The following is a 17,133-nucleotide window of genomic DNA, read 5'->3' as shown; positions in this document are numbered from 1 at the left end:
GTGCTGGAGGGGGTCGGGGTGCTGATTTGTTGACGGTGTGTTTGGGGGCTGGGGCTGGGGCTGGGGCTGGGGGCGCAGGTGGTGTGGCGGGGGGTGAGGGTGGTGCTGCGGTTCTTGATCGGAGCTGTGGGAGGGTGAGGTTAGTTGCTGCTGTGAACGTGGTGCAAGACTTGAACTTACTAGTTCCTCTCGGTACCTCTTCTCTTGCTCCCATCTTTCAGACTCCCTCAGAGCTCGCTGCTCCTCTTCCTCCTTTTCTCTCTTCTTCCGTTCTGCTTCTTCTCTGGACTTTTGAATCATCAAATCCAGATCCCGTTGTTCTTTGGCCAGTCGGTCGAGCTCCGCCTTTCTCTGCCTTTCGATCTCCTTTGCTTGTGCTTCCTCTTCTGCCAATCTCTTCTCATGCTCCCGCCGGCGTCGCTCAATGTCTTCTGCCATCTTCTTATCATGCTCTGCCATCTTCTTCTCATGCTCTCTGCGTTTTCTTTCCATTTCCTGTTCATCTTCAGCCATCTTTCTCTCGTGCTCCCTACGCCTTCTCGCAATGGCTTCTTCATCGGCTTCTTTCTTGGCCTGCCGCCGCCTCTCTTCCGCCTCCCTGAGGTCTCTCTCCCTAGCTTCCTCCTCGTCCCGTCGCCTTTGCTCCACTTCCCGGCGGCGCTTCTCCATGGCTTCTTCGTCGGCCTTTTCTTTCGCCCGACGTCGTTGTTCTTCTTCCCGGCGGCGTTTCTCCGTAGCTTCTTCTTCGGCCCTCTGATCCGCTCGGCGTCTTTCTTCGGCTTCCCTGCGACTTCTCTCCCTGGCCTCTTCATCAGCTCGCTGCTTTCTGTCCGCTTCCCGGCGGGCTCTGTCCCTGGCTTCTTCGTCGGCTTTTTGCTGAGCCCGTCGTCTTTCTTCCGCCTCCCGGCGGTTCTTCTCTTTAAGTTCTTCCTGCCCACGTCGGAATGCTTCTGCGGCTTCTTCGTTTTCTCGGCGTTTGTGTTCTCTTTCTTTTTCCAAGTCACGGCGCATGGCGGCTTCTTCGTTGTCGCGGAGACATCTATTGCAAATCCCGTTTTGGTCTCTGGTTTTTACGGTGCAGCGATCTTTTGTCCTCGCATTGTCACGGTCACAGGGTACTCTGGTCCTATCGTAGTAGGGGCAGTTGAGAGTGACGACATGATCATCCAGCTTGTGGCCGCATTCGAGTATCGTGATTGTGTACTTGCACATGCTGGGCGAATAAGTGGGTGAGCCACGAGACGAACGTGAGTGTAGGTCGGCAGCGTAGTAGTGGGGGTAGAGCGAAGGGATGTTGAAGAAGACCAGGAAGTGCTATGATAGTAGCAGTAGATACTTATATGGCGTAGATGTTGACCGCCCCCTTGTACTAGTGAAGTGCTGCATGAGTGATGTACACGTACACGTAGTGGCATCATATGACTCTGAAACATGGCTGGAAGAAGCGGCCGGTGTTGTAAGCCTGTGAAGATACCGAATTGACAATGCAAACATTAGTACAACTCATCAAACGGCAAGCTTGCCTGCGTCCGCGCAGAGCGCCGTCAATGAGGCGAACAGCGGCCGATTGGCCAGACACAATGGCTAGGGTATCTTTCCACCTGCGACGGCACAGAGGGAAGAATCCTATGCGTCTCTCAGTCCACCGACTGCTACTCCTAAGGATGCAATGTCGCGAGGTGCCCCCAGCGTGTGTGTTAGCAGACCCACAGTTCCATCAGACGTGGTTGACCGCCGTAGGCGCATTCCACGAGCATCGATGCGGCTCTGTACCGAGCCATTTTTTGCGCAGAAACTAATACGGGACGTTGCCAACAAAGGAATCCGCAGGCTAGACTGCCGCGGATGCCAGAGAAAAATGAAGCTTCCGCAGTGCGCAGCAGCGACGAAACGCACGAGGACGGTGTCGGTGGGGATAGCTACGTGGCGGCCTCGACTGTACTGGGCATGGCTCGCTGCAGCAAAGGCGGTAATGTGTTTCAAGCAGCGAAGTCGTGGATCCATGTAGCTACGGGAGAACGGCGATCAGGTAATGCCATCGATCACGCAACACGAAGCGATGCTTGGGATGACCTGAACTATGCGGAGAAGGAGTGAGGAAGCGTCGAAGGTACAACGGAGTGGAGATGTTGGATGTGGCCAATCAGAGGCGGCTGATTGCAACGACCCCTGCACATTTACTTGGCGCTTCGGATGAGCTTCATCGTTGACATCTTCAATCGACGCCATCGCCTCCAGCCCGCAGCACAACCCACCATGGCCTCAAGACTCGTCCCCCTCGCATGCAGGATTGCCCCACGGGCCTCGCGACAGTTCCAGAGGGCTCAATGGCGGGCTTTCAGCGTTTCGCGACCGTCATGGAACGAGAGCGGCTCGCTCAACGTTGTATGTATTTAATTCATCTTGCGCTGGAAGCCGAGCTAATACGCCTGTAGCACCGCGACACGCCTCAAAACAACCTCAAAATTCCCTTCAAATTTACACCACAAAATGAGGAACTCATCCAAGAGATCGTCTCCCGATACCCCTCCCAATACAAGAAGGCCGCCGTCATGCCGCTGCTCGACCTCGGACAACGCCAGCACGGATTCTGCAGCATCAGCGTCATGAACGAGGTTGCGCGGATACTGGAGATGCCACCAATGCGTGTGTACGAGGTTGCGACTTTCTACACCATGTACAACCGGGACCCCGTGGGCAAGTTCCACGTCCAGGTCTGCACAACTGTGAGTAGACACCAAGTTTGGCATCGAGGGCAGTAGCTAACAGAATGAAGACCCCATGCATGCTTTGCGACAGTGACTCCGTTATGAAGGCTTGCGAAGACGTATTGGGCGTACACCACGGCGAGACCACGGCAGACGGCCTCTTCACATTCTCTGAGGTAGAATGCCTTGGTGCATGTGCGAACGCGCCCATGGTCCAGATCAACGACGACTACTACGAGGACCTCACATACGACTCGACAGTCAACCTGCTCAAGGCCCTCAAGGCCGCCGAACAATCTACTGGTGCGCAGCCCGGAGGCAAGGGTCTGGCATCTGGCAAGGGATCGCTGAATGTAGAGGCCGGTGCCGGTGAGGCTCTTGCTAACGAGCAGGGACGCCAATACGCGGCTGGCGGCTTCAAGCTGCCATCACCAGGACCATTGAGCGGAAGGAAGAGCTGCGAGCCGGCTGCTGGATTGACTTGCTTGACAAGCGAGCCCTGGGGTAACGAGACTCTGCGGAAGGACGGCGAGCTGTAGAGGGTCTTTGTAAATACTGTAACATTTTCCCTTGCATTCGGAGTAAAGGTCTTGGGGTTGATCTCCCTGTAGACCATCTCAAATGTCATACTAGTTCAACTATTTGCGTGTGCAAGATTTACATGTGACACCTTGCTAATCACTTCAACGCGCAATTCACATCCAGGAACCAAACACTTGTAGGCCAGTGACTCACTGCTCAGTTTTTATGACGATTGCCAGCCATGTAGAATACTAAAGATCTATTTACATATCCTGCTTCGGTTTTGGTCACTCCATTACTATATCACTCCACGATCTCAACAGAAATCCAGCAATCACCAAACCCAACATCATGCACTTCTCCATCCAACCCATCGCTATACTAGCCTACCTCCTCGTCCTAGTCACCGCGATCACAGCCCTCACCCATGATTCCTCTACAACACTATCAAACCTCCCTTCCCGCTCCATCACCAACACAGACCAAGACCCCATACCGACAGACGTCACCACAGCCGCCAAGAAACCATGCACTATATGCATCGACAAGCTCAACACATGTCACAACGTGCGTAATCCCCCAACCCCTCTCCTATGCCCGGAAACACTTATTCACTTGCCGATATCAGAAGGGAAAGAAGGACTGGGAATTCTGCCGCCATGAGCAGTGTATGAACTCGTGGAACTTTTGCCGTGGGTGCAAGGGCATGTAAGTATCGACCTTGGAGTGAAGAAGGGAAAGTGTGGGGTTGGCGCTGACGGAGAATAGTACTTGTCCTGAACGTGATGGACGTCGTGGTGAAGCGGTTGAATGACGGGTTTCTTTTCGCGCATGGGTGATATGAGGACAGGGAATGACGTGCGTCGATTCGGCGAAACACAATCATTCTTGTACACGTCAACAACCAGGATTGATGTAAAGCAGTTCCATTATGCCCAGTTTCCCAGTGGCACCATGAAACTATCTATGTTGTACAAGCCATGCCAAATCATGTCCGCCTGGCAGACTCGAATATGCTTCTATGTATGATGCATGACCGCTCGTTCTTTTTCGGCTCTAGAGAAAGAGGAAGAAGGAAAAGTTGCATGTGAATGCTGTGCAACTTGCAAGGACTAAAAACCCAGTCAAACGCCTTCGCTGTTATCCATGGGAGGACGTTTCCAAATTAGACCCCCAGGCCGTGGTGACCCTTCCCAAATGCAATGCTCGTATTTTGTATCAATCGCTTTCGTTGACGTTATACAATGCCACCTGCTGTCGGTGAACGGTTTCGTGTATCTTTCTTCCCGTCGGAAGAGCGCTCGTAATGTGAAGTGTCTTGTCGATTTCTTCTGTCGTAGTTCGTTTCGACCATGGTGAAGGTGGGACTGTCTGTCCTACAAGAAGCCCGAGCTCCCCTTGCCCATCAGCAGGTCTCGTGTCATCTCGAAGCTGAGCCAACTGCTAGCCATGCTAGGCGCGACCTTGAGAAGGTTGGGCACAATACCCTTGTACAGACCCCGGAAGCCTTCTGTCTTGATGATCTGCTTGATGGCGTCACCAATTCCTGCGTACTGGTATCCCATACCGCTCATGGTGTTGATCTGGAATCTCCGCCGCAGGACATCGAATGGGTATGTGATGGTCTGCGCAACAGCACCGGAGACGGCACCCGCTCCTAATTTGCCGATGGCACCCGGGTCTTTCTGACCCTCGCGTGTAAACTTGGTACGGGCGATCTCGTACACCATGAAGTTAAGGCCAACATACGGTGCGACACCAGCCACTGTGGGAAGGATGCCACGGTACAGCGCCGGGAAACCGCCCTCGGTCTTATACATAGTTGTAAGCAGTGCCCACATGCCCGGCAGCTTCTGGCCAGCCTCCTTCTTGAGATCGGAGAACGATGCGGACTGGATGGATAGGCGTGTTCGGACGATATCGAGTGGGTAGGTGAACGTGACGGAGGTGATACCAGCAAGACCACCACAGAGCAGTCGCTGATAGGCATCGAGAGGGGCACCTGGTTCGCTCTCGAAGAACTAAGGCAAGTTAGCTATGAAACTTTGGGACATACCATGGCCGTCGTCGTCTTTGCAGAAACCTCCGTGTCCTTGAATATCTCCCCCAGGCTCACTTTGAGCTTTCCATCGGCGAAGCTTCGGATCCTTCCCCACTTACCGCCCTCTCTCTTTCGTCCGCCCTTACCTTGTCCCATCCAACCCAATGTTTGAAAAGCAAGTCGCTCGCTGAAATCAAGAACACGCTGAACAGAAGAAAAATAGACGTACCCGCTTGTAGACGTTGTATGCGCTGAACTGTACGGCCGAGTATGGTACAATCCGTATGCAGTTGGTACCGTTTCCGGCCATGAATCCTCTCCATCCCTCTTCCCTCCACATCTTAGCCAGAGCCTTGGGTACGGACATCTTGTATTCCTCGCGACCAACGCTCTGGACTTGGAATAGAATCTTGAGGCGTTCGAGAGGCGATACGACGGTTCGTGAAACCGCGCCAGCTACGCCGCCGGCGACGAAGGAAGCCAGAACTGGCTGCGCAAAGACCTGGCGGACGCGCTGGAGGCTGGTTATGTCGGGCGTGCCGAGGGGCTGCAATGAGGGGTCAATTGATGTCCTGCGACTAGGAATGTTACCTTGACTCACTTTTATGCCCTTGCCCGGTTCGTCGCTCATGATGGCGGGCGGTTGCGATTGCGGCTTCTCGGATGGTTTCGACATGACGCTGTTTGACGTTGCTCTAAACGCGGCGCTGTTGCTCTAAAAAGCAGGATATTGTTGTCCGAGCGGGGACAAGTTCTATCGACGGAAAGAAAAGGTCGCGCGACGTAGTGTCGAGGTCATCGGAAAATGGTGTTGCGGAGGTGAAGACAGATTTCCGGCCGTACGAGGTGAGCAGGACTTGTCGATGAGCGGTGAATTCGATCTTCCATGCAAGGCAGCTTTCAAGTGAGTGTTTGTAGGTGTGGTCGCGCGTGTGTCATGGGCGTCGCTCCTCGGTAGGGTTGTCGTGTTTGGATCGTCTCTGGTAGCGGAGATTTGAGGATACCGCGGGAGGAAGGAGCGAATTTTAGTCTAGCGCCACGAATCGACGAATGCCATCAGCCATGCTTATAACAACCACGGTCCTCGCTGACGGCCCGGGTACTCGCGATCTGATACTTGGCTCTGGTTGACACCTGTCGTCTCCCTCCGGCATCAGCCCCTTGACGGGGCTGACTGCGAGCCGCCATGATTCGACGCGCATCATGGCAACACGTCAGGGGAACACCAGGGCAGATGCACGCAAACTGGCGTTGCGCCTCAGTCACCCCTTACTAGACGACGCAGTCAGCTGTGCACTGTCACTCCTTCTGCGTCAGCCGTTGTTGGAAACACTATAGGATGCTGTTTTAGAGCCCTGCTGCTCATGATCTTGATAGCCTGTATCTGTCTTGGATGGGTGTCGTCACATGCGGAATGGTACCGCCCGGGCTCTCCATCACCAGATACTGCGAAGGCATCCAAAACGTACCGTTCGATGAGCACACGACCCCACACCCAACTGAGATCGCGTGCTCACTAAATTCTGGAGAACAGCGGGGTACAACCGTCGGCCGTGGACGTTGACACATCGTAATCGTAGATTCGACGTTCCGAGGTTGAAGACGATAATATCTCGGAGATGACCTCACATCTCGAGTCCAAGATGATGAGCTATCGCGAACACAGTGATTGTCCTTCAAGTCAAGTCAACGTCGCTTGCAACATGTAGTTTTCCTAGCTATCGTCCTTTCTATCGCGAGTGTTTGGGAAGGACCTGGACTTGGGGTGACATGTCGAAATCGTTGACGTACGTTATCGATAAGAGTATATAAGTTCTGCGAAGGCGAAGGCGACGCACAACAGTTGCACCTTCCCTATGCTGTCACGTCGTATATTTCGGCAGCTCACAGATAGCTTGCTCCTGGAGTCTTCCCATCATCCAGTAGCGCCAGCGTGTTTTGCCCTGAGACACGCGACTCGTGACTCTCACCAATCCAGTCACAGGTTCTCAGATCGGCGTGCATCCTCATCTTCAACAAGATGGAAGTCACGCCAAGGCAGGGACTTCTTCGCCAAAGAAGCCAAAGTGCAAGGCTTGAAGAGTCGCGCTGCATTCAAGCTGCTTGAAGTAATTGCGCCTCGGTCTGTGGCTGCGCACCGACTAACGTGCCACAGCTTAACACCAAGCACAAGCTTTTCCAACCCGGGCAGACTGTCGTCGATCTCGTATGTTTGTCGCCTTCACTGGAAACACGATGCTAAAGGTCCCCAGGGTTTTGCACCAGGATCATGGTCCCAGGTTCGCCAGATCCATCTACACAGACTACAACATCTTAATGTCTCCAGGTTGCTGCAGATCGTACTGCTCCAGAGGGTCGTGTCATAGGTATTGACTTGATACCCGCACAACCCCCGCGAGGTGTCTCCACCATACAAGGCGACTTCCTGTCACCTGTAATCCAAGACGAGGTTCGAGCCTATGTGCGAGATCCGGACCTGGGCAGACCCAGAAAACAGGTTTCTGCGAAAGCAAGCGAGGGACTTACCGAAGAAGAGCTGGACGACATGGAACGAGGATACATTGACATCGAACGACATGCTCATCTGGAGGGCGCAGAACTCGAGCCGATTGGGCGCCCAGCAGAGACCAGTGACAGAGAACAAGATGCTCCAACTAGGCTCTCGTTGAAGGAGAGGGATATGCAGCAGGGCAGAGCAGTAGACGTGGTGCTCAGCGACATGTCAGAACCCTGGGACCAAACGGCCGGCTTCTACAAGAAGAGCCTTAGTGACCCATATTTTAGGATGATGAACACCAGCGGAAATGCTTTCAGAGACCACGCCGGCAGCATGGTGGGTAGTCCGCCGATCACTCTTGATTTTACTAAACTTCGTAGGACTTGTGCATGGCCGCCCTGACATTCGCTTTCGATACGCTCAAGACTGGCGGCCACTTCCTCTGCAAGTACTACAAAGGATCGGAGGAAAAGGCATTCGAGACAAAGCTGAAGCGTCTCTTCGCCAAGGTGTACAGGGAGAAGCCGGAATCCTCTCGCGCTGTAGGTTTTTCCGCACAGTGGATGTTCCACGCTGACTGGCTCCAGGAATCTAAAGAGGCGTACTTTGTGGCACTGCGCCGCAAAGAGAAACCAACGAAGGAGGAGGTCTTTGGAGAATAATCAGGGAGCCACCGCCTTACGAAGTGCTTATTACTACTGTATTTCTGCATCTACTTCGGCCCGAGAGGTGCAGATCCCAAGGAGCTCTTGAGCACGTTTTGTTATTGAGACAAGGACTATACTCATCGGCGCCCACATTCCGACGTCATGCAGCCACATGGATGTATCACACACACCGAAGGAGCGTTGAGAGGTTAGATCCCGGTTAAGAAACCCATCCACACACCGCGTGATGAGCTAGAGCTCGCTTAGAAGTGGCAGCATGGGAGCCTATGATGTAGTTACACTCGATTGCCAAGCTCAACTTGAATACAACGTGGCGTTTTCAGAAGTGCATGAGAGAAACAGGTAACAAGTGCGTGCGTCCGTCCTGGAGGATGAGGGCGCGTGCTGCTTCGGAAGTCCCTCGATGCAAACATGGCCGAGTCTTCCCAAGAGTCAGTCACATGGCATATGCAGGTGGCGGCGGTTCATCTAGTTGGCGGATAAGAGCCTCAGACCCGGTATTAATGGCAGGCCGTGGTACCTGGTGACGGATCTGGAAGCGTCTCGTCCCATGTTCGGGAGATATGTCAAGCATTTTTGTGGGCCCATGTGACAGGGATGCTGGAGGTGTGAGGTTGCTTAAGGCACTGCATTAGGACATGCTTGCACGCTGGTCCAGTAGGGCGCCATGCGGGATTTGATGTATTCTGGAGTTCCTTTGACGATGCTGGGTGCGCTCGAGGGAAGTGGCCGCGCTGGAACAAAGAGGGCGAGGACGGCCAACTTGACTCGCTCGGCTGGCCTGAGCTGGGGTTGCAAAGCTTCTAGAGCCGAAACCCAAGCTTATCACGAACCGCACGTTTTCTCCCATCAACGGATCAACCCACCGATCAATCTAAACCGAGTTGTGCGACGTGGCCAATGAGTGCCGATAATGGATTTCAATAACCCTAATGCGTATGGCGGCCAGTTCGCCAATTCCCCGCAACACGCCCAATTCGATGCACAGGCGCGGCTCCAGCAGCAAGCCAACCCACATGGGCAGTACGGGCAGTCCCCGTCGTTCCCGGGCATGGGTGGCGCCATGGGGAGCAATGGCATTCAGCCAGGAGCCCCGTATCTCCAGCAGCGAGGTAAGCCAGTGACGTGCGCGTTTCTTGTCCTGCCCTATCGCCGCCCGTGGGCGCGTTCCTCGCAGCCTGGCTGACATGACACCATGGAGCAGCCGCCATGCAGCAGGCGCAACAACAGCAACAGCAGCAGCAGGCGCAACAACAACAGCAACACCAGCTGTCGTCGCCGAGCCCCTACTCGAACGCGCCCTATGCGCAGACGATGCCCTCGCCTGCCCACCACCAGTTTGCCCAGAACCGCCAGACGGCCTCCCCTGCCAGCACCACTGGCCAGGCACCCTATGCGACACCGCAGCCACAGCCCTCGCCCAGCAGCATGCAGACCAACGGCCAGCAGACCCCCATGAACCTCCAGTTGCCCGTCAAGGCGGAGCCGCCCCAGGTCCAGACGCCCGTGAAGCAGGTGCCCCCGTCGCCAGTGTCGCCCGCCAACCCGGCGCGTAATGCAGACCGCGTCGCAACCCTCCTCGACATCAACAGCATCCTCATCAAAGAAGTCTGCGAGCTCCAGACGCAGGGCAAGGCAGGCCAAGTCGGGCCCACGCCAGAAGGGAAGCCCGAAGGCGACAAGCCGCAGCCATCCAAGGAGTACGTAGAGTAAGTGATGCGCATCCCTTGCGCGACATCAGCTAACAGCCCCAGCTACATGCGCCGCCTCCAGGCAAACCTCGCGTACCTCGCGCAGAATGCGGAGAAGGTGCCCAAGCCTGGACAACAAATACAACCGGGGCCCGCCATCATGTCGATACCCGCCTCACCCGCCGAGCTCGTCAAGCTATATACCAAGCTGCAGGAGCTATTCCCAGGATGGAAGGGGCAAACTCCTCAAATGAAGCAGTCGCCCGGGCCGCAACGGATGAACTCGAATGCGTCACAACCACCGAATAGTGCAGGCCTACAGCAAAATTGGGGGCAGAATGCGATGCAGCAAGGCATGCATCAATCACAGCAACAACAACAAACGAAGCAGGAGAACCAATAAGGGCGGGCTAGCAACCTCCATCGCAGGCGTATGGACGGCGTTACTGTACTTTTATACCTTGTGTAAGATTGGCGTAGGCAACATGTGCTTGCCATTGGTGTTTAAAGAGAACGCGCAGAATAACTGGACATTCGGTACTTGTGGAAATCGTTATCGTTAGGCACAAGCAGTCCAGTCGAAGGAGCGTTATCGATAGGCGATTGGCACTGGATACATTTCTATAATTCGGAATTCAAGATTGGTCGATACAGGCAGCTGCTGTCGCAAGAAATATCCATGGATGGCTAACGAGACACTGCCAAATCGGAAGTCACCAGAGAATCTGCATGGCGTCATGACGGCTGGTTTGGTACAGCACACGTGGGATGACAAAGCACGCTTCCAAGGCTTTGTCATGGGATATTCTCAGTCGCGCCTTCCTCTTGATACCTCCTATCTGCATCTTTCCGAACGGCAACGCACGGCAAATGTACTTCTGGTATCCTACAGTACTAACCCCAGGCTAATACTTGGCCGGCTGCGTTGACGAGTGGAGTCGTTGCACGAGACGGGTCCAATCACGCGCAGTCGTGTGCTGAATAACGCTTCATGGCGATGTGTAAGGTCTTTAGTCCAACGCCGATTTACAAAAGTAGAGGGACATGAACTATGCACAGTTAAAGCATGCTGACTTACCTATCACTAAAGGCATCAAGATGATCACTAACTAGGTACGAGATGCTCATCATGACCATGCATCCAAATGCTTTCCATGGACATATATGTACATGGCAATAGAGATTGCCAGTGTATCTCGTTAACTACACGATAAGAGACAACAACCGTCTAAACTTCGAGCACACCGCCATGTCTATTGGAAAACTAACTACCCTACTATCTTTGGCCTTGCTAGGTCTCGGCACATTATCCTCACCTCTCCCTGGTCCTGCCCTTCCTCTTTCAGCCAGAACATTAGCTCAGCTTTCAACAGTCCCAACCTGGCTAGAAAACATCGCCGTCCGACCAAATGGTGATCTTCTGATCACTCAACTGGCTCCAGTCCCCATACTCTACACCATCAAGAACCCATCACTAGGAAACGCAACCCTAGAACCCATCTACGAATTTCGTGCCACCAACGTCACTGATCTCCTCGGAATCACAGAAACAGCCCCCGACACCTACGCCATCATCGCTGGAAACGCTACAACCAACTCAACCGGCTACGCCGGTACCTGGTCCGTTTGGCAAGCCACCTTCGTCTCGCCCAACATCTCCATACCCACAGTCCACAAGATCGCAAATGTACCTCAAGCAAAACTACTTAACGGCGCCGCTGCCCTGACTTCCGACCCCTCCATCGTCATGATTGTAGATTCTCAATATGGCCTCCTCTTCCGCTTCGATACCAAAACTGGGACAAGCGAGATCATCGCCGATGGACCAGAGCTCAAGCCGTATCCACAACTGCACAATGGTACCGTGGGATTTGGTGCAAATGGTCTTAAGGTCCGTGATGGGTGGGTGTACTTCAGTAACTCGGATCTCATTGCCATATACCGCGTTCCCATCACTTCAAGAGGGTACATACCGCATAGCCCCAAAGGGGGTGTGGAACTATACGCCAATCTGACTGCGGTGGCCGACTTTGTCGATGACTTCACGTTCGGGCCGGATGGCACGTTGTGGGCTGTGAGTAACTACGAGAACACAGTCATTGCTGTAAGTCCAGGTGGGAAGAAGATGGAGGTAGTCGCAGGTGCAAAGGGGTCAGCGACGTTCGCAGGGGACACCGCGGCAGCGTTTGGAAGAACGGACAGTGATCGGGATGTGCTATACGTGAGCACTGCTGGGGGGTTGGCGATGCCTGTCAATGGGAGTGTTGTGGTGCCTGGAAGTATCGTTGCGGTTGATACGAGGGGATACGCGTGTTAGGAAGGACATGGTTGGCCTTGCGAGACTCCACATGTGTACATCGCTGTGGTGGTCTCAAGCTGACTGCATAATCTCTATGTAATTAGAACAAGACGTGAGATTAAGATTGATGCATCAGTGCTTCGTCGGGTAGAACAGAGAAGAAGCAATATGGCAACAGCAGCACTGGGGCTTACGTCAGTGAATGCTTCTCTGCGACCCAACATCACCGCGTCAGCTTTCAGCAAGTTACAGAATGCAAGGGACAGCAATTGAAATCGACAGTCTTCTATTCATCACATATATCGCTACACCAATCCACCACACCCCCTCAAACACACCTGTAACTAGAAGTTAAACACAAAAGCAATATGCTGAAGCGATCGTTTTGCATCAGAGTGCGCATACGCTCGTTCTATGCCCATGAAGTCCCCAGAGAACAAAGCCTGATCCCAAGGATATACCCAAAAATATACACACATAACAAACAGAGAAGAAGTCTTTTAACCACACACAAAAACGCCTAACCCATCCGTCTTACTTAAAAAGAAGCGGGGAGAGAGGAAGTTAGGTGCTTAAGCGGCACCAGCGTAGACCTTGCCAACAGCCGAGAGGCCGCTGCCAGAGTTAAGCTGGTTCTCACCGTCACCGACCATGAACCAGGAGTAACCCTGAACCTTGTCGGAGCCGTCGAGGTACGCCATGGCGTCCTTGAGGAAGCTGGCGGCCTGCTCCTCAGAGGCGCTGCCGGGGTTGAGACCGAACTCGGTGATCCAGACCTTCTTGCCACCCATGTCGGCGGCCTTCTCGACCTGGGCTTGGAAGCGGTCGATGGTCTGCTCGTCGTAGATGTCGTAGAAGTGGATGTTGGTGGCGTCGACCTTGGCGTCGGGGCAGCAGTCGTTGAAGCGGCTGAGCCAGTCGAGACCCATGGGCGCTGGGCCGTTTGTCACGGAGGGTCCGACAATGGTGACCTCCGGGTGGGCTGCCTTGACGGGGTTCATGTATTCCTTCCAGGCGGAGCAGGCGGCTTCGGGGCTCAAGTTGCACTGCGAGGTGTGGTCGCACTCGTTGAATCCCATGACGGCGGTGGAACCCTTCTTGACGGCCGTGTCGACGTTGGCGAGCCACTCGTCGGCGGAAGACTTGCTAGGACCGTGCATCATGGGGACAAAGGAGGTGCCGATGTCGTTGCTCTCAACCTGTCCCCAGTTGTAACCGAAGCCGAACTTGCTGCCGAAGGTGGTGCAGAGGTGGGCCTCGTTGTAGGCGAGACCGCGCTTGACGCCGCTGTAGTTGTTGCCAGCAGTGGGGGAAGGAGCAGCGGAAGAGGCGACGGAGGTGGCCGACTCGACGGGCTTCTGGGGAGCGGATGCGGTGATCTCGGGGGTCTTGGAGGTGGGGGCCTCAGGAACGGCAGGGTACTCAGCCTTGGAAGACGAAGCAGCGGGAGGAGCGGCGGGGTACTCGGCAGCGGGAGAGGTGGTGGCCTCAGCTACGGGAGTCTCGACGGTGCTCTGAGCAGCGGAGGAAGTGGGCTTGTCGGCAGGAGGAGCGGCAGGGTACTCAGCGGCCGTGGAGCTTGACTCAGCGACGGGCATGACTGAAGAAGGGACTCCGTATCCATTGCCAGCGGCAGATGAGGTGGGGACAGCAGCACCGCCTCCGGGAGTGACGGTGACAGTGACCTTCTCGGAAGCAGTCACAGTGACGGTTGCGCCACAGACACCAGTCGAGGCATCGGCAGCCTCGACCTGCTTGTTGCCTCCAGCAAGACCGGAAGGCTTCTGGTAGACGGTCTCGTACTGAGTGTAGGTCGAGGTCGAAGTGGTGTCGATAGTGGTAGTCTGTTCACCAGGGTAGGCACCAGTACCGGTAGCCTGAGCCATGGCAGTGGTGTTTGAGTTACCCCATCCGTTGACAGGGTAAGCAGCCCTGTGGTGGAATTTCTCGTGCTGGTAGTGGGGAACAGCCGCAACAGCGGAGGCGAGGGCCAAAAGGCCGGTAAACTTGACAGAGGCAGACATGTCGATGTTCGGTGTAGATTGCAGGTTAAGGATGTGCGTTACGCTTTGCTTGTAGGGTATCGATGAGTAAAAGCAGATGCGGCTAACCTGAGCGCGAAATCGTTGGACAGTCGAACAATGAACGTGGTAGTCAGAGAGCGACAAGAGAATGTACCGAGCAGAAATGCTCAAAGGAGTGGACAGGCAACGACCGTGTTTGGGTGTGAGTCTGAGGATCAGGATGTGACAAAAAGAACGGGGAGGGCGGGTGATTTTCAACTTGATATATTTTTCGCGGGGAATCCGGGCGCTCGATCCTTTCGCACATGCGCCTGGCTAGAACCTTTCACACCTTCAGGCTCTGCGCAAGCGGGTAAGCCAGGGGTTCAGGTGGAAATAACCTACTTGGCCATTCACAGCTCAGAAGAGGCCTGAGCCGCTAAGGTCGTGGTCTGTCTTGATTAGCTACCGCATGGCGCCGTGCGTTTCACGTAGCCGCCACATTCAGGTACACCCGCTCACCGACGCATGCCCGCAGGGGCCGTATACCGTTTGCGTCGGTTTCGGTGTCAGATCTGCTTTTTGCGTCTGCAAGCTGCTCTATCGATAGACGTGAAAGTCATCCTGTCAGACATGTCGCCCACGTGAATGTTATCGACGTTCGCTGTATGGTGTGCGTTGGTCTCCACATAGCGACAGGACCACAGATCCTTCACACGTCTTGGTACTCGCGGAATCCCAAGGGGTGGGGCCGGGCGCAAAGACCGCGCGGGTTGATCGAGTATTCTAGACGCAGACGCTCTCATTTCCGAAAGTGGGATCGCCTCTGCGGGAGTCTGACCAGTTCTATCGAGCGATGACGAGGCTCTCATCCCGGCGACCATCGTCCTGTTTGTTGAGCGTTAACCGTGTTCGGGCTCGCGACCCAAAGGGGCTCAGGACTGGAGGTGTGCCGAGAGGGCGTATGCGATGCTGACGAGGCTTTCTCGTATCGACGAGTCAACACTGAGGCGGTCCGATGCAAAGATACCAACCGATGTGGCACGGCAGGCACTCCGCGCGCGACCTCGTACTCAGCCGGCCCCCTTCCTCATGCACTTCAGCGCAGCTTAGCACACCTCTATTATCCACTTGTGGCAAAGAGTTGCAGGGCCTTTAGCTTAAATTTCTAGACTTCTAGTTTGTAGAGCTCTAGCTTTTAGACCTAGTATTCTAACCCTAAGACTAGGCTATGCTAATCTACCTATTCTAACCTAGTAATCTTATTCTACCTTATAACTGCTATATTATCTTAGTAAAAGCAAGCTATCTTAAGCTTATAATTAGCGTAAGCATAGATAAATAGGCGCTTTTAGTTATTAAACTTATAAGTAGAAGGCTCTAGTTTAGCATTATTAATATAGTTCTAGTAAGTAGAATAAATATAGCTCTATTTTATTAGCAAAAGCTATAGAATAAAGGTATTAAGCTATTCTATAATATAAAGACCTAGGTCTTCTTAAGATATAAGCTTTATAAGAAAGAGTATAACTTTAGTAAATAAAGAAGGCATAGTAGCTTAGTAATAGTAGCAGCAGCAGCTTAGCTATAGTAGTATATTTAAAGTTTTATAAGATAAAACTAGAGATGCTAGTAATTAAGTCTTTTTAAGTATAGATTAAGGCTAGGTAGCTAGAGACAAAGTTTACTAAGATATGTTTTTATCTAATAAGCTTCTATGCACGTGATCTCTATAGACTATAGAAAGAGCAAGCTTTAGGCGATTGTTATGTTCGCAGCATTCTAAAGTGTCGACAGAATTACAAGTCACGATAAGATTATTTCCGATGTTCATGGACAAGGTGTCGGGTCGCATCAACGGTGACCTTACACCCACGTCAACCACAACGACAACGTGGTACGCACGCGAAAGCGCTCCGCCGGGCTGGTCCTTGTCATAATTACCGACATATCCCGCCCTCTATCGGGCTCCGAACGTCTTTGTTTTCTTCTGCTTGCCGATGAACAGATAACGCAGCTGTGACGCTTCCACCGACGTCACACTAGGTATCGCAACGAGAACTCCCATCGTATGCGCCTGAAGACATTGCGCTCGAGATCTGCCTCCCCGATTTTGTGCCAGCAACAAGAGAACCGATTCTCCACGGTGAGGCAATTCATTCGCTGGCACACTAACACGCATCCAATACGAGTCGAGGCGACTGTCAACCAGCCCTGCGCTATCGATATAGCCTATCGATAGGAAGGAGGTTCCTGCATAAGCGCTGCTGAGCTTGCGCAGCCTAACGCATGCGCTCTGCGCCCGGTGTGTCAAACTTCATCTCCCAACAGCTAGGCATGACATGTGTCTACGTTTGCCATTGTTTGTCGTTCTGCAATTCCTGGGGCTGGGAATAAGGGCGAGGTTTGCGATATTATAGCTCGCCGCGAGGTCGCGAGTACACGTAATGATCTCCACTCCCTCCGACAGTTCTGGATCGTGGGCACGGTTCGGCATCGGAAGCAACGACCCGGGCGTGGTGCGTGGGTGGCCTGGAATCCGCGGTCCAGATTCTGACAGTGCCCAGGTGTGCACGTGACGCCGGTAGATCGCAGAGCACACGGTCTTTGGCACAAACCTACAAGATGGACAAGCCGTGATGCAGGGCCTCTATCCAGATGTACTGTGGTAAGCCCCGAAGTGTTGTGAAACTGCGAGTCCCAG

The 17,133-nt window shown here is 53.7% G+C and overlaps 7 protein-coding genes across 7 annotated transcripts; 4 read left to right on the top strand and 3 right to left on the bottom strand.

Moving 5' to 3' along the window:
• Nucleotides 1–180: 180 nt before the first annotated feature.
• On the bottom strand, nt 181–1,212 carry J4E88_008355 (uncharacterized protein; the record flags this gene model as incomplete). The annotated part of the gene is made up of 2 exons (XM_049401965.1): nt 181–1,039; nt 1,205–1,212. Coding segments are annotated over 2 exons (867 nt in total), but the record flags the coding sequence as incomplete, so codon positions are not given.
• A 1,044-nt stretch (nt 1,213–2,256) lies between these two features.
• On the top strand, nt 2,257–3,247 carry J4E88_008354 (uncharacterized protein; the record flags this gene model as incomplete). The annotated part of the gene is made up of 3 exons (XM_049401964.1): nt 2,257–2,385; nt 2,436–2,726; nt 2,777–3,247. The coding sequence occupies 3 exons, from the start codon at nt 2,257–2,259 to the stop codon at nt 3,245–3,247; spliced, it is 891 nt and encodes a 296-aa protein (XP_049252502.1).
• A 1,359-nt stretch (nt 3,248–4,606) lies between these two features.
• Nucleotides 4,607–5,947, bottom strand: J4E88_008353 (uncharacterized protein; the record flags this gene model as incomplete). Its single annotated transcript, XM_049401963.1, has 2 exons — nt 4,607–5,251; nt 5,501–5,947. 2 exons carry the CDS (start codon nt 5,945–5,947, stop codon nt 4,607–4,609), a joined length of 1,092 nt encoding a protein of 363 aa, XP_049252501.1.
• A 1,593-nt stretch (nt 5,948–7,540) lies between these two features.
• On the top strand, nt 7,541–8,430 carry J4E88_008352 (uncharacterized protein; the record flags this gene model as incomplete). The annotated part of the gene is made up of 4 exons (XM_049401962.1): nt 7,541–7,543; nt 7,598–8,104; nt 8,149–8,310; nt 8,356–8,430. 4 exons carry the CDS (start codon nt 7,541–7,543, stop codon nt 8,428–8,430), a joined length of 747 nt encoding a protein of 248 aa, XP_049252500.1.
• A 1,215-nt stretch (nt 8,431–9,645) lies between these two features.
• J4E88_008351 (uncharacterized protein) lies at nt 9,646–10,530 on the top strand (the record flags this gene model as incomplete). The annotated part of the gene is made up of 2 exons (XM_049401961.1): nt 9,646–10,145; nt 10,191–10,530. The coding sequence occupies 2 exons, from the start codon at nt 9,646–9,648 to the stop codon at nt 10,528–10,530; spliced, it is 840 nt and encodes a 279-aa protein (XP_049252499.1).
• Nucleotides 10,531–11,376: 846 nt separating this feature from the next.
• J4E88_008350 (uncharacterized protein) lies at nt 11,377–12,444 on the top strand (the record flags this gene model as incomplete). The annotated part of the gene is made up of 1 exon (XM_049401960.1): nt 11,377–12,444. One exon carries the CDS (start codon nt 11,377–11,379, stop codon nt 12,442–12,444), a length of 1,068 nt encoding a protein of 355 aa, XP_049252498.1.
• A 554-nt stretch (nt 12,445–12,998) lies between these two features.
• On the bottom strand, nt 12,999–14,450 carry J4E88_008349 (uncharacterized protein; the record flags this gene model as incomplete). The annotated part of the gene is made up of 1 exon (XM_049401959.1): nt 12,999–14,450. One exon carries the CDS (start codon nt 14,448–14,450, stop codon nt 12,999–13,001), a length of 1,452 nt encoding a protein of 483 aa, XP_049252497.1.
• Nucleotides 14,451–17,133: the final 2,683 nt, after the last annotated feature.

Source organism: Alternaria novae-zelandiae (assembly GCF_023758075.1).
Source record: "Alternaria novae-zelandiae strain BMP 2774 chromosome Unknown scaffold_18, whole genome shotgun sequence".
NCBI classification, from domain to species: Eukaryota; Fungi; Ascomycota; class Dothideomycetes; order Pleosporales; family Pleosporaceae; genus Alternaria; species Alternaria novae-zelandiae.
This window is presented reverse-complemented; position numbering and strand designations above follow the sequence as displayed.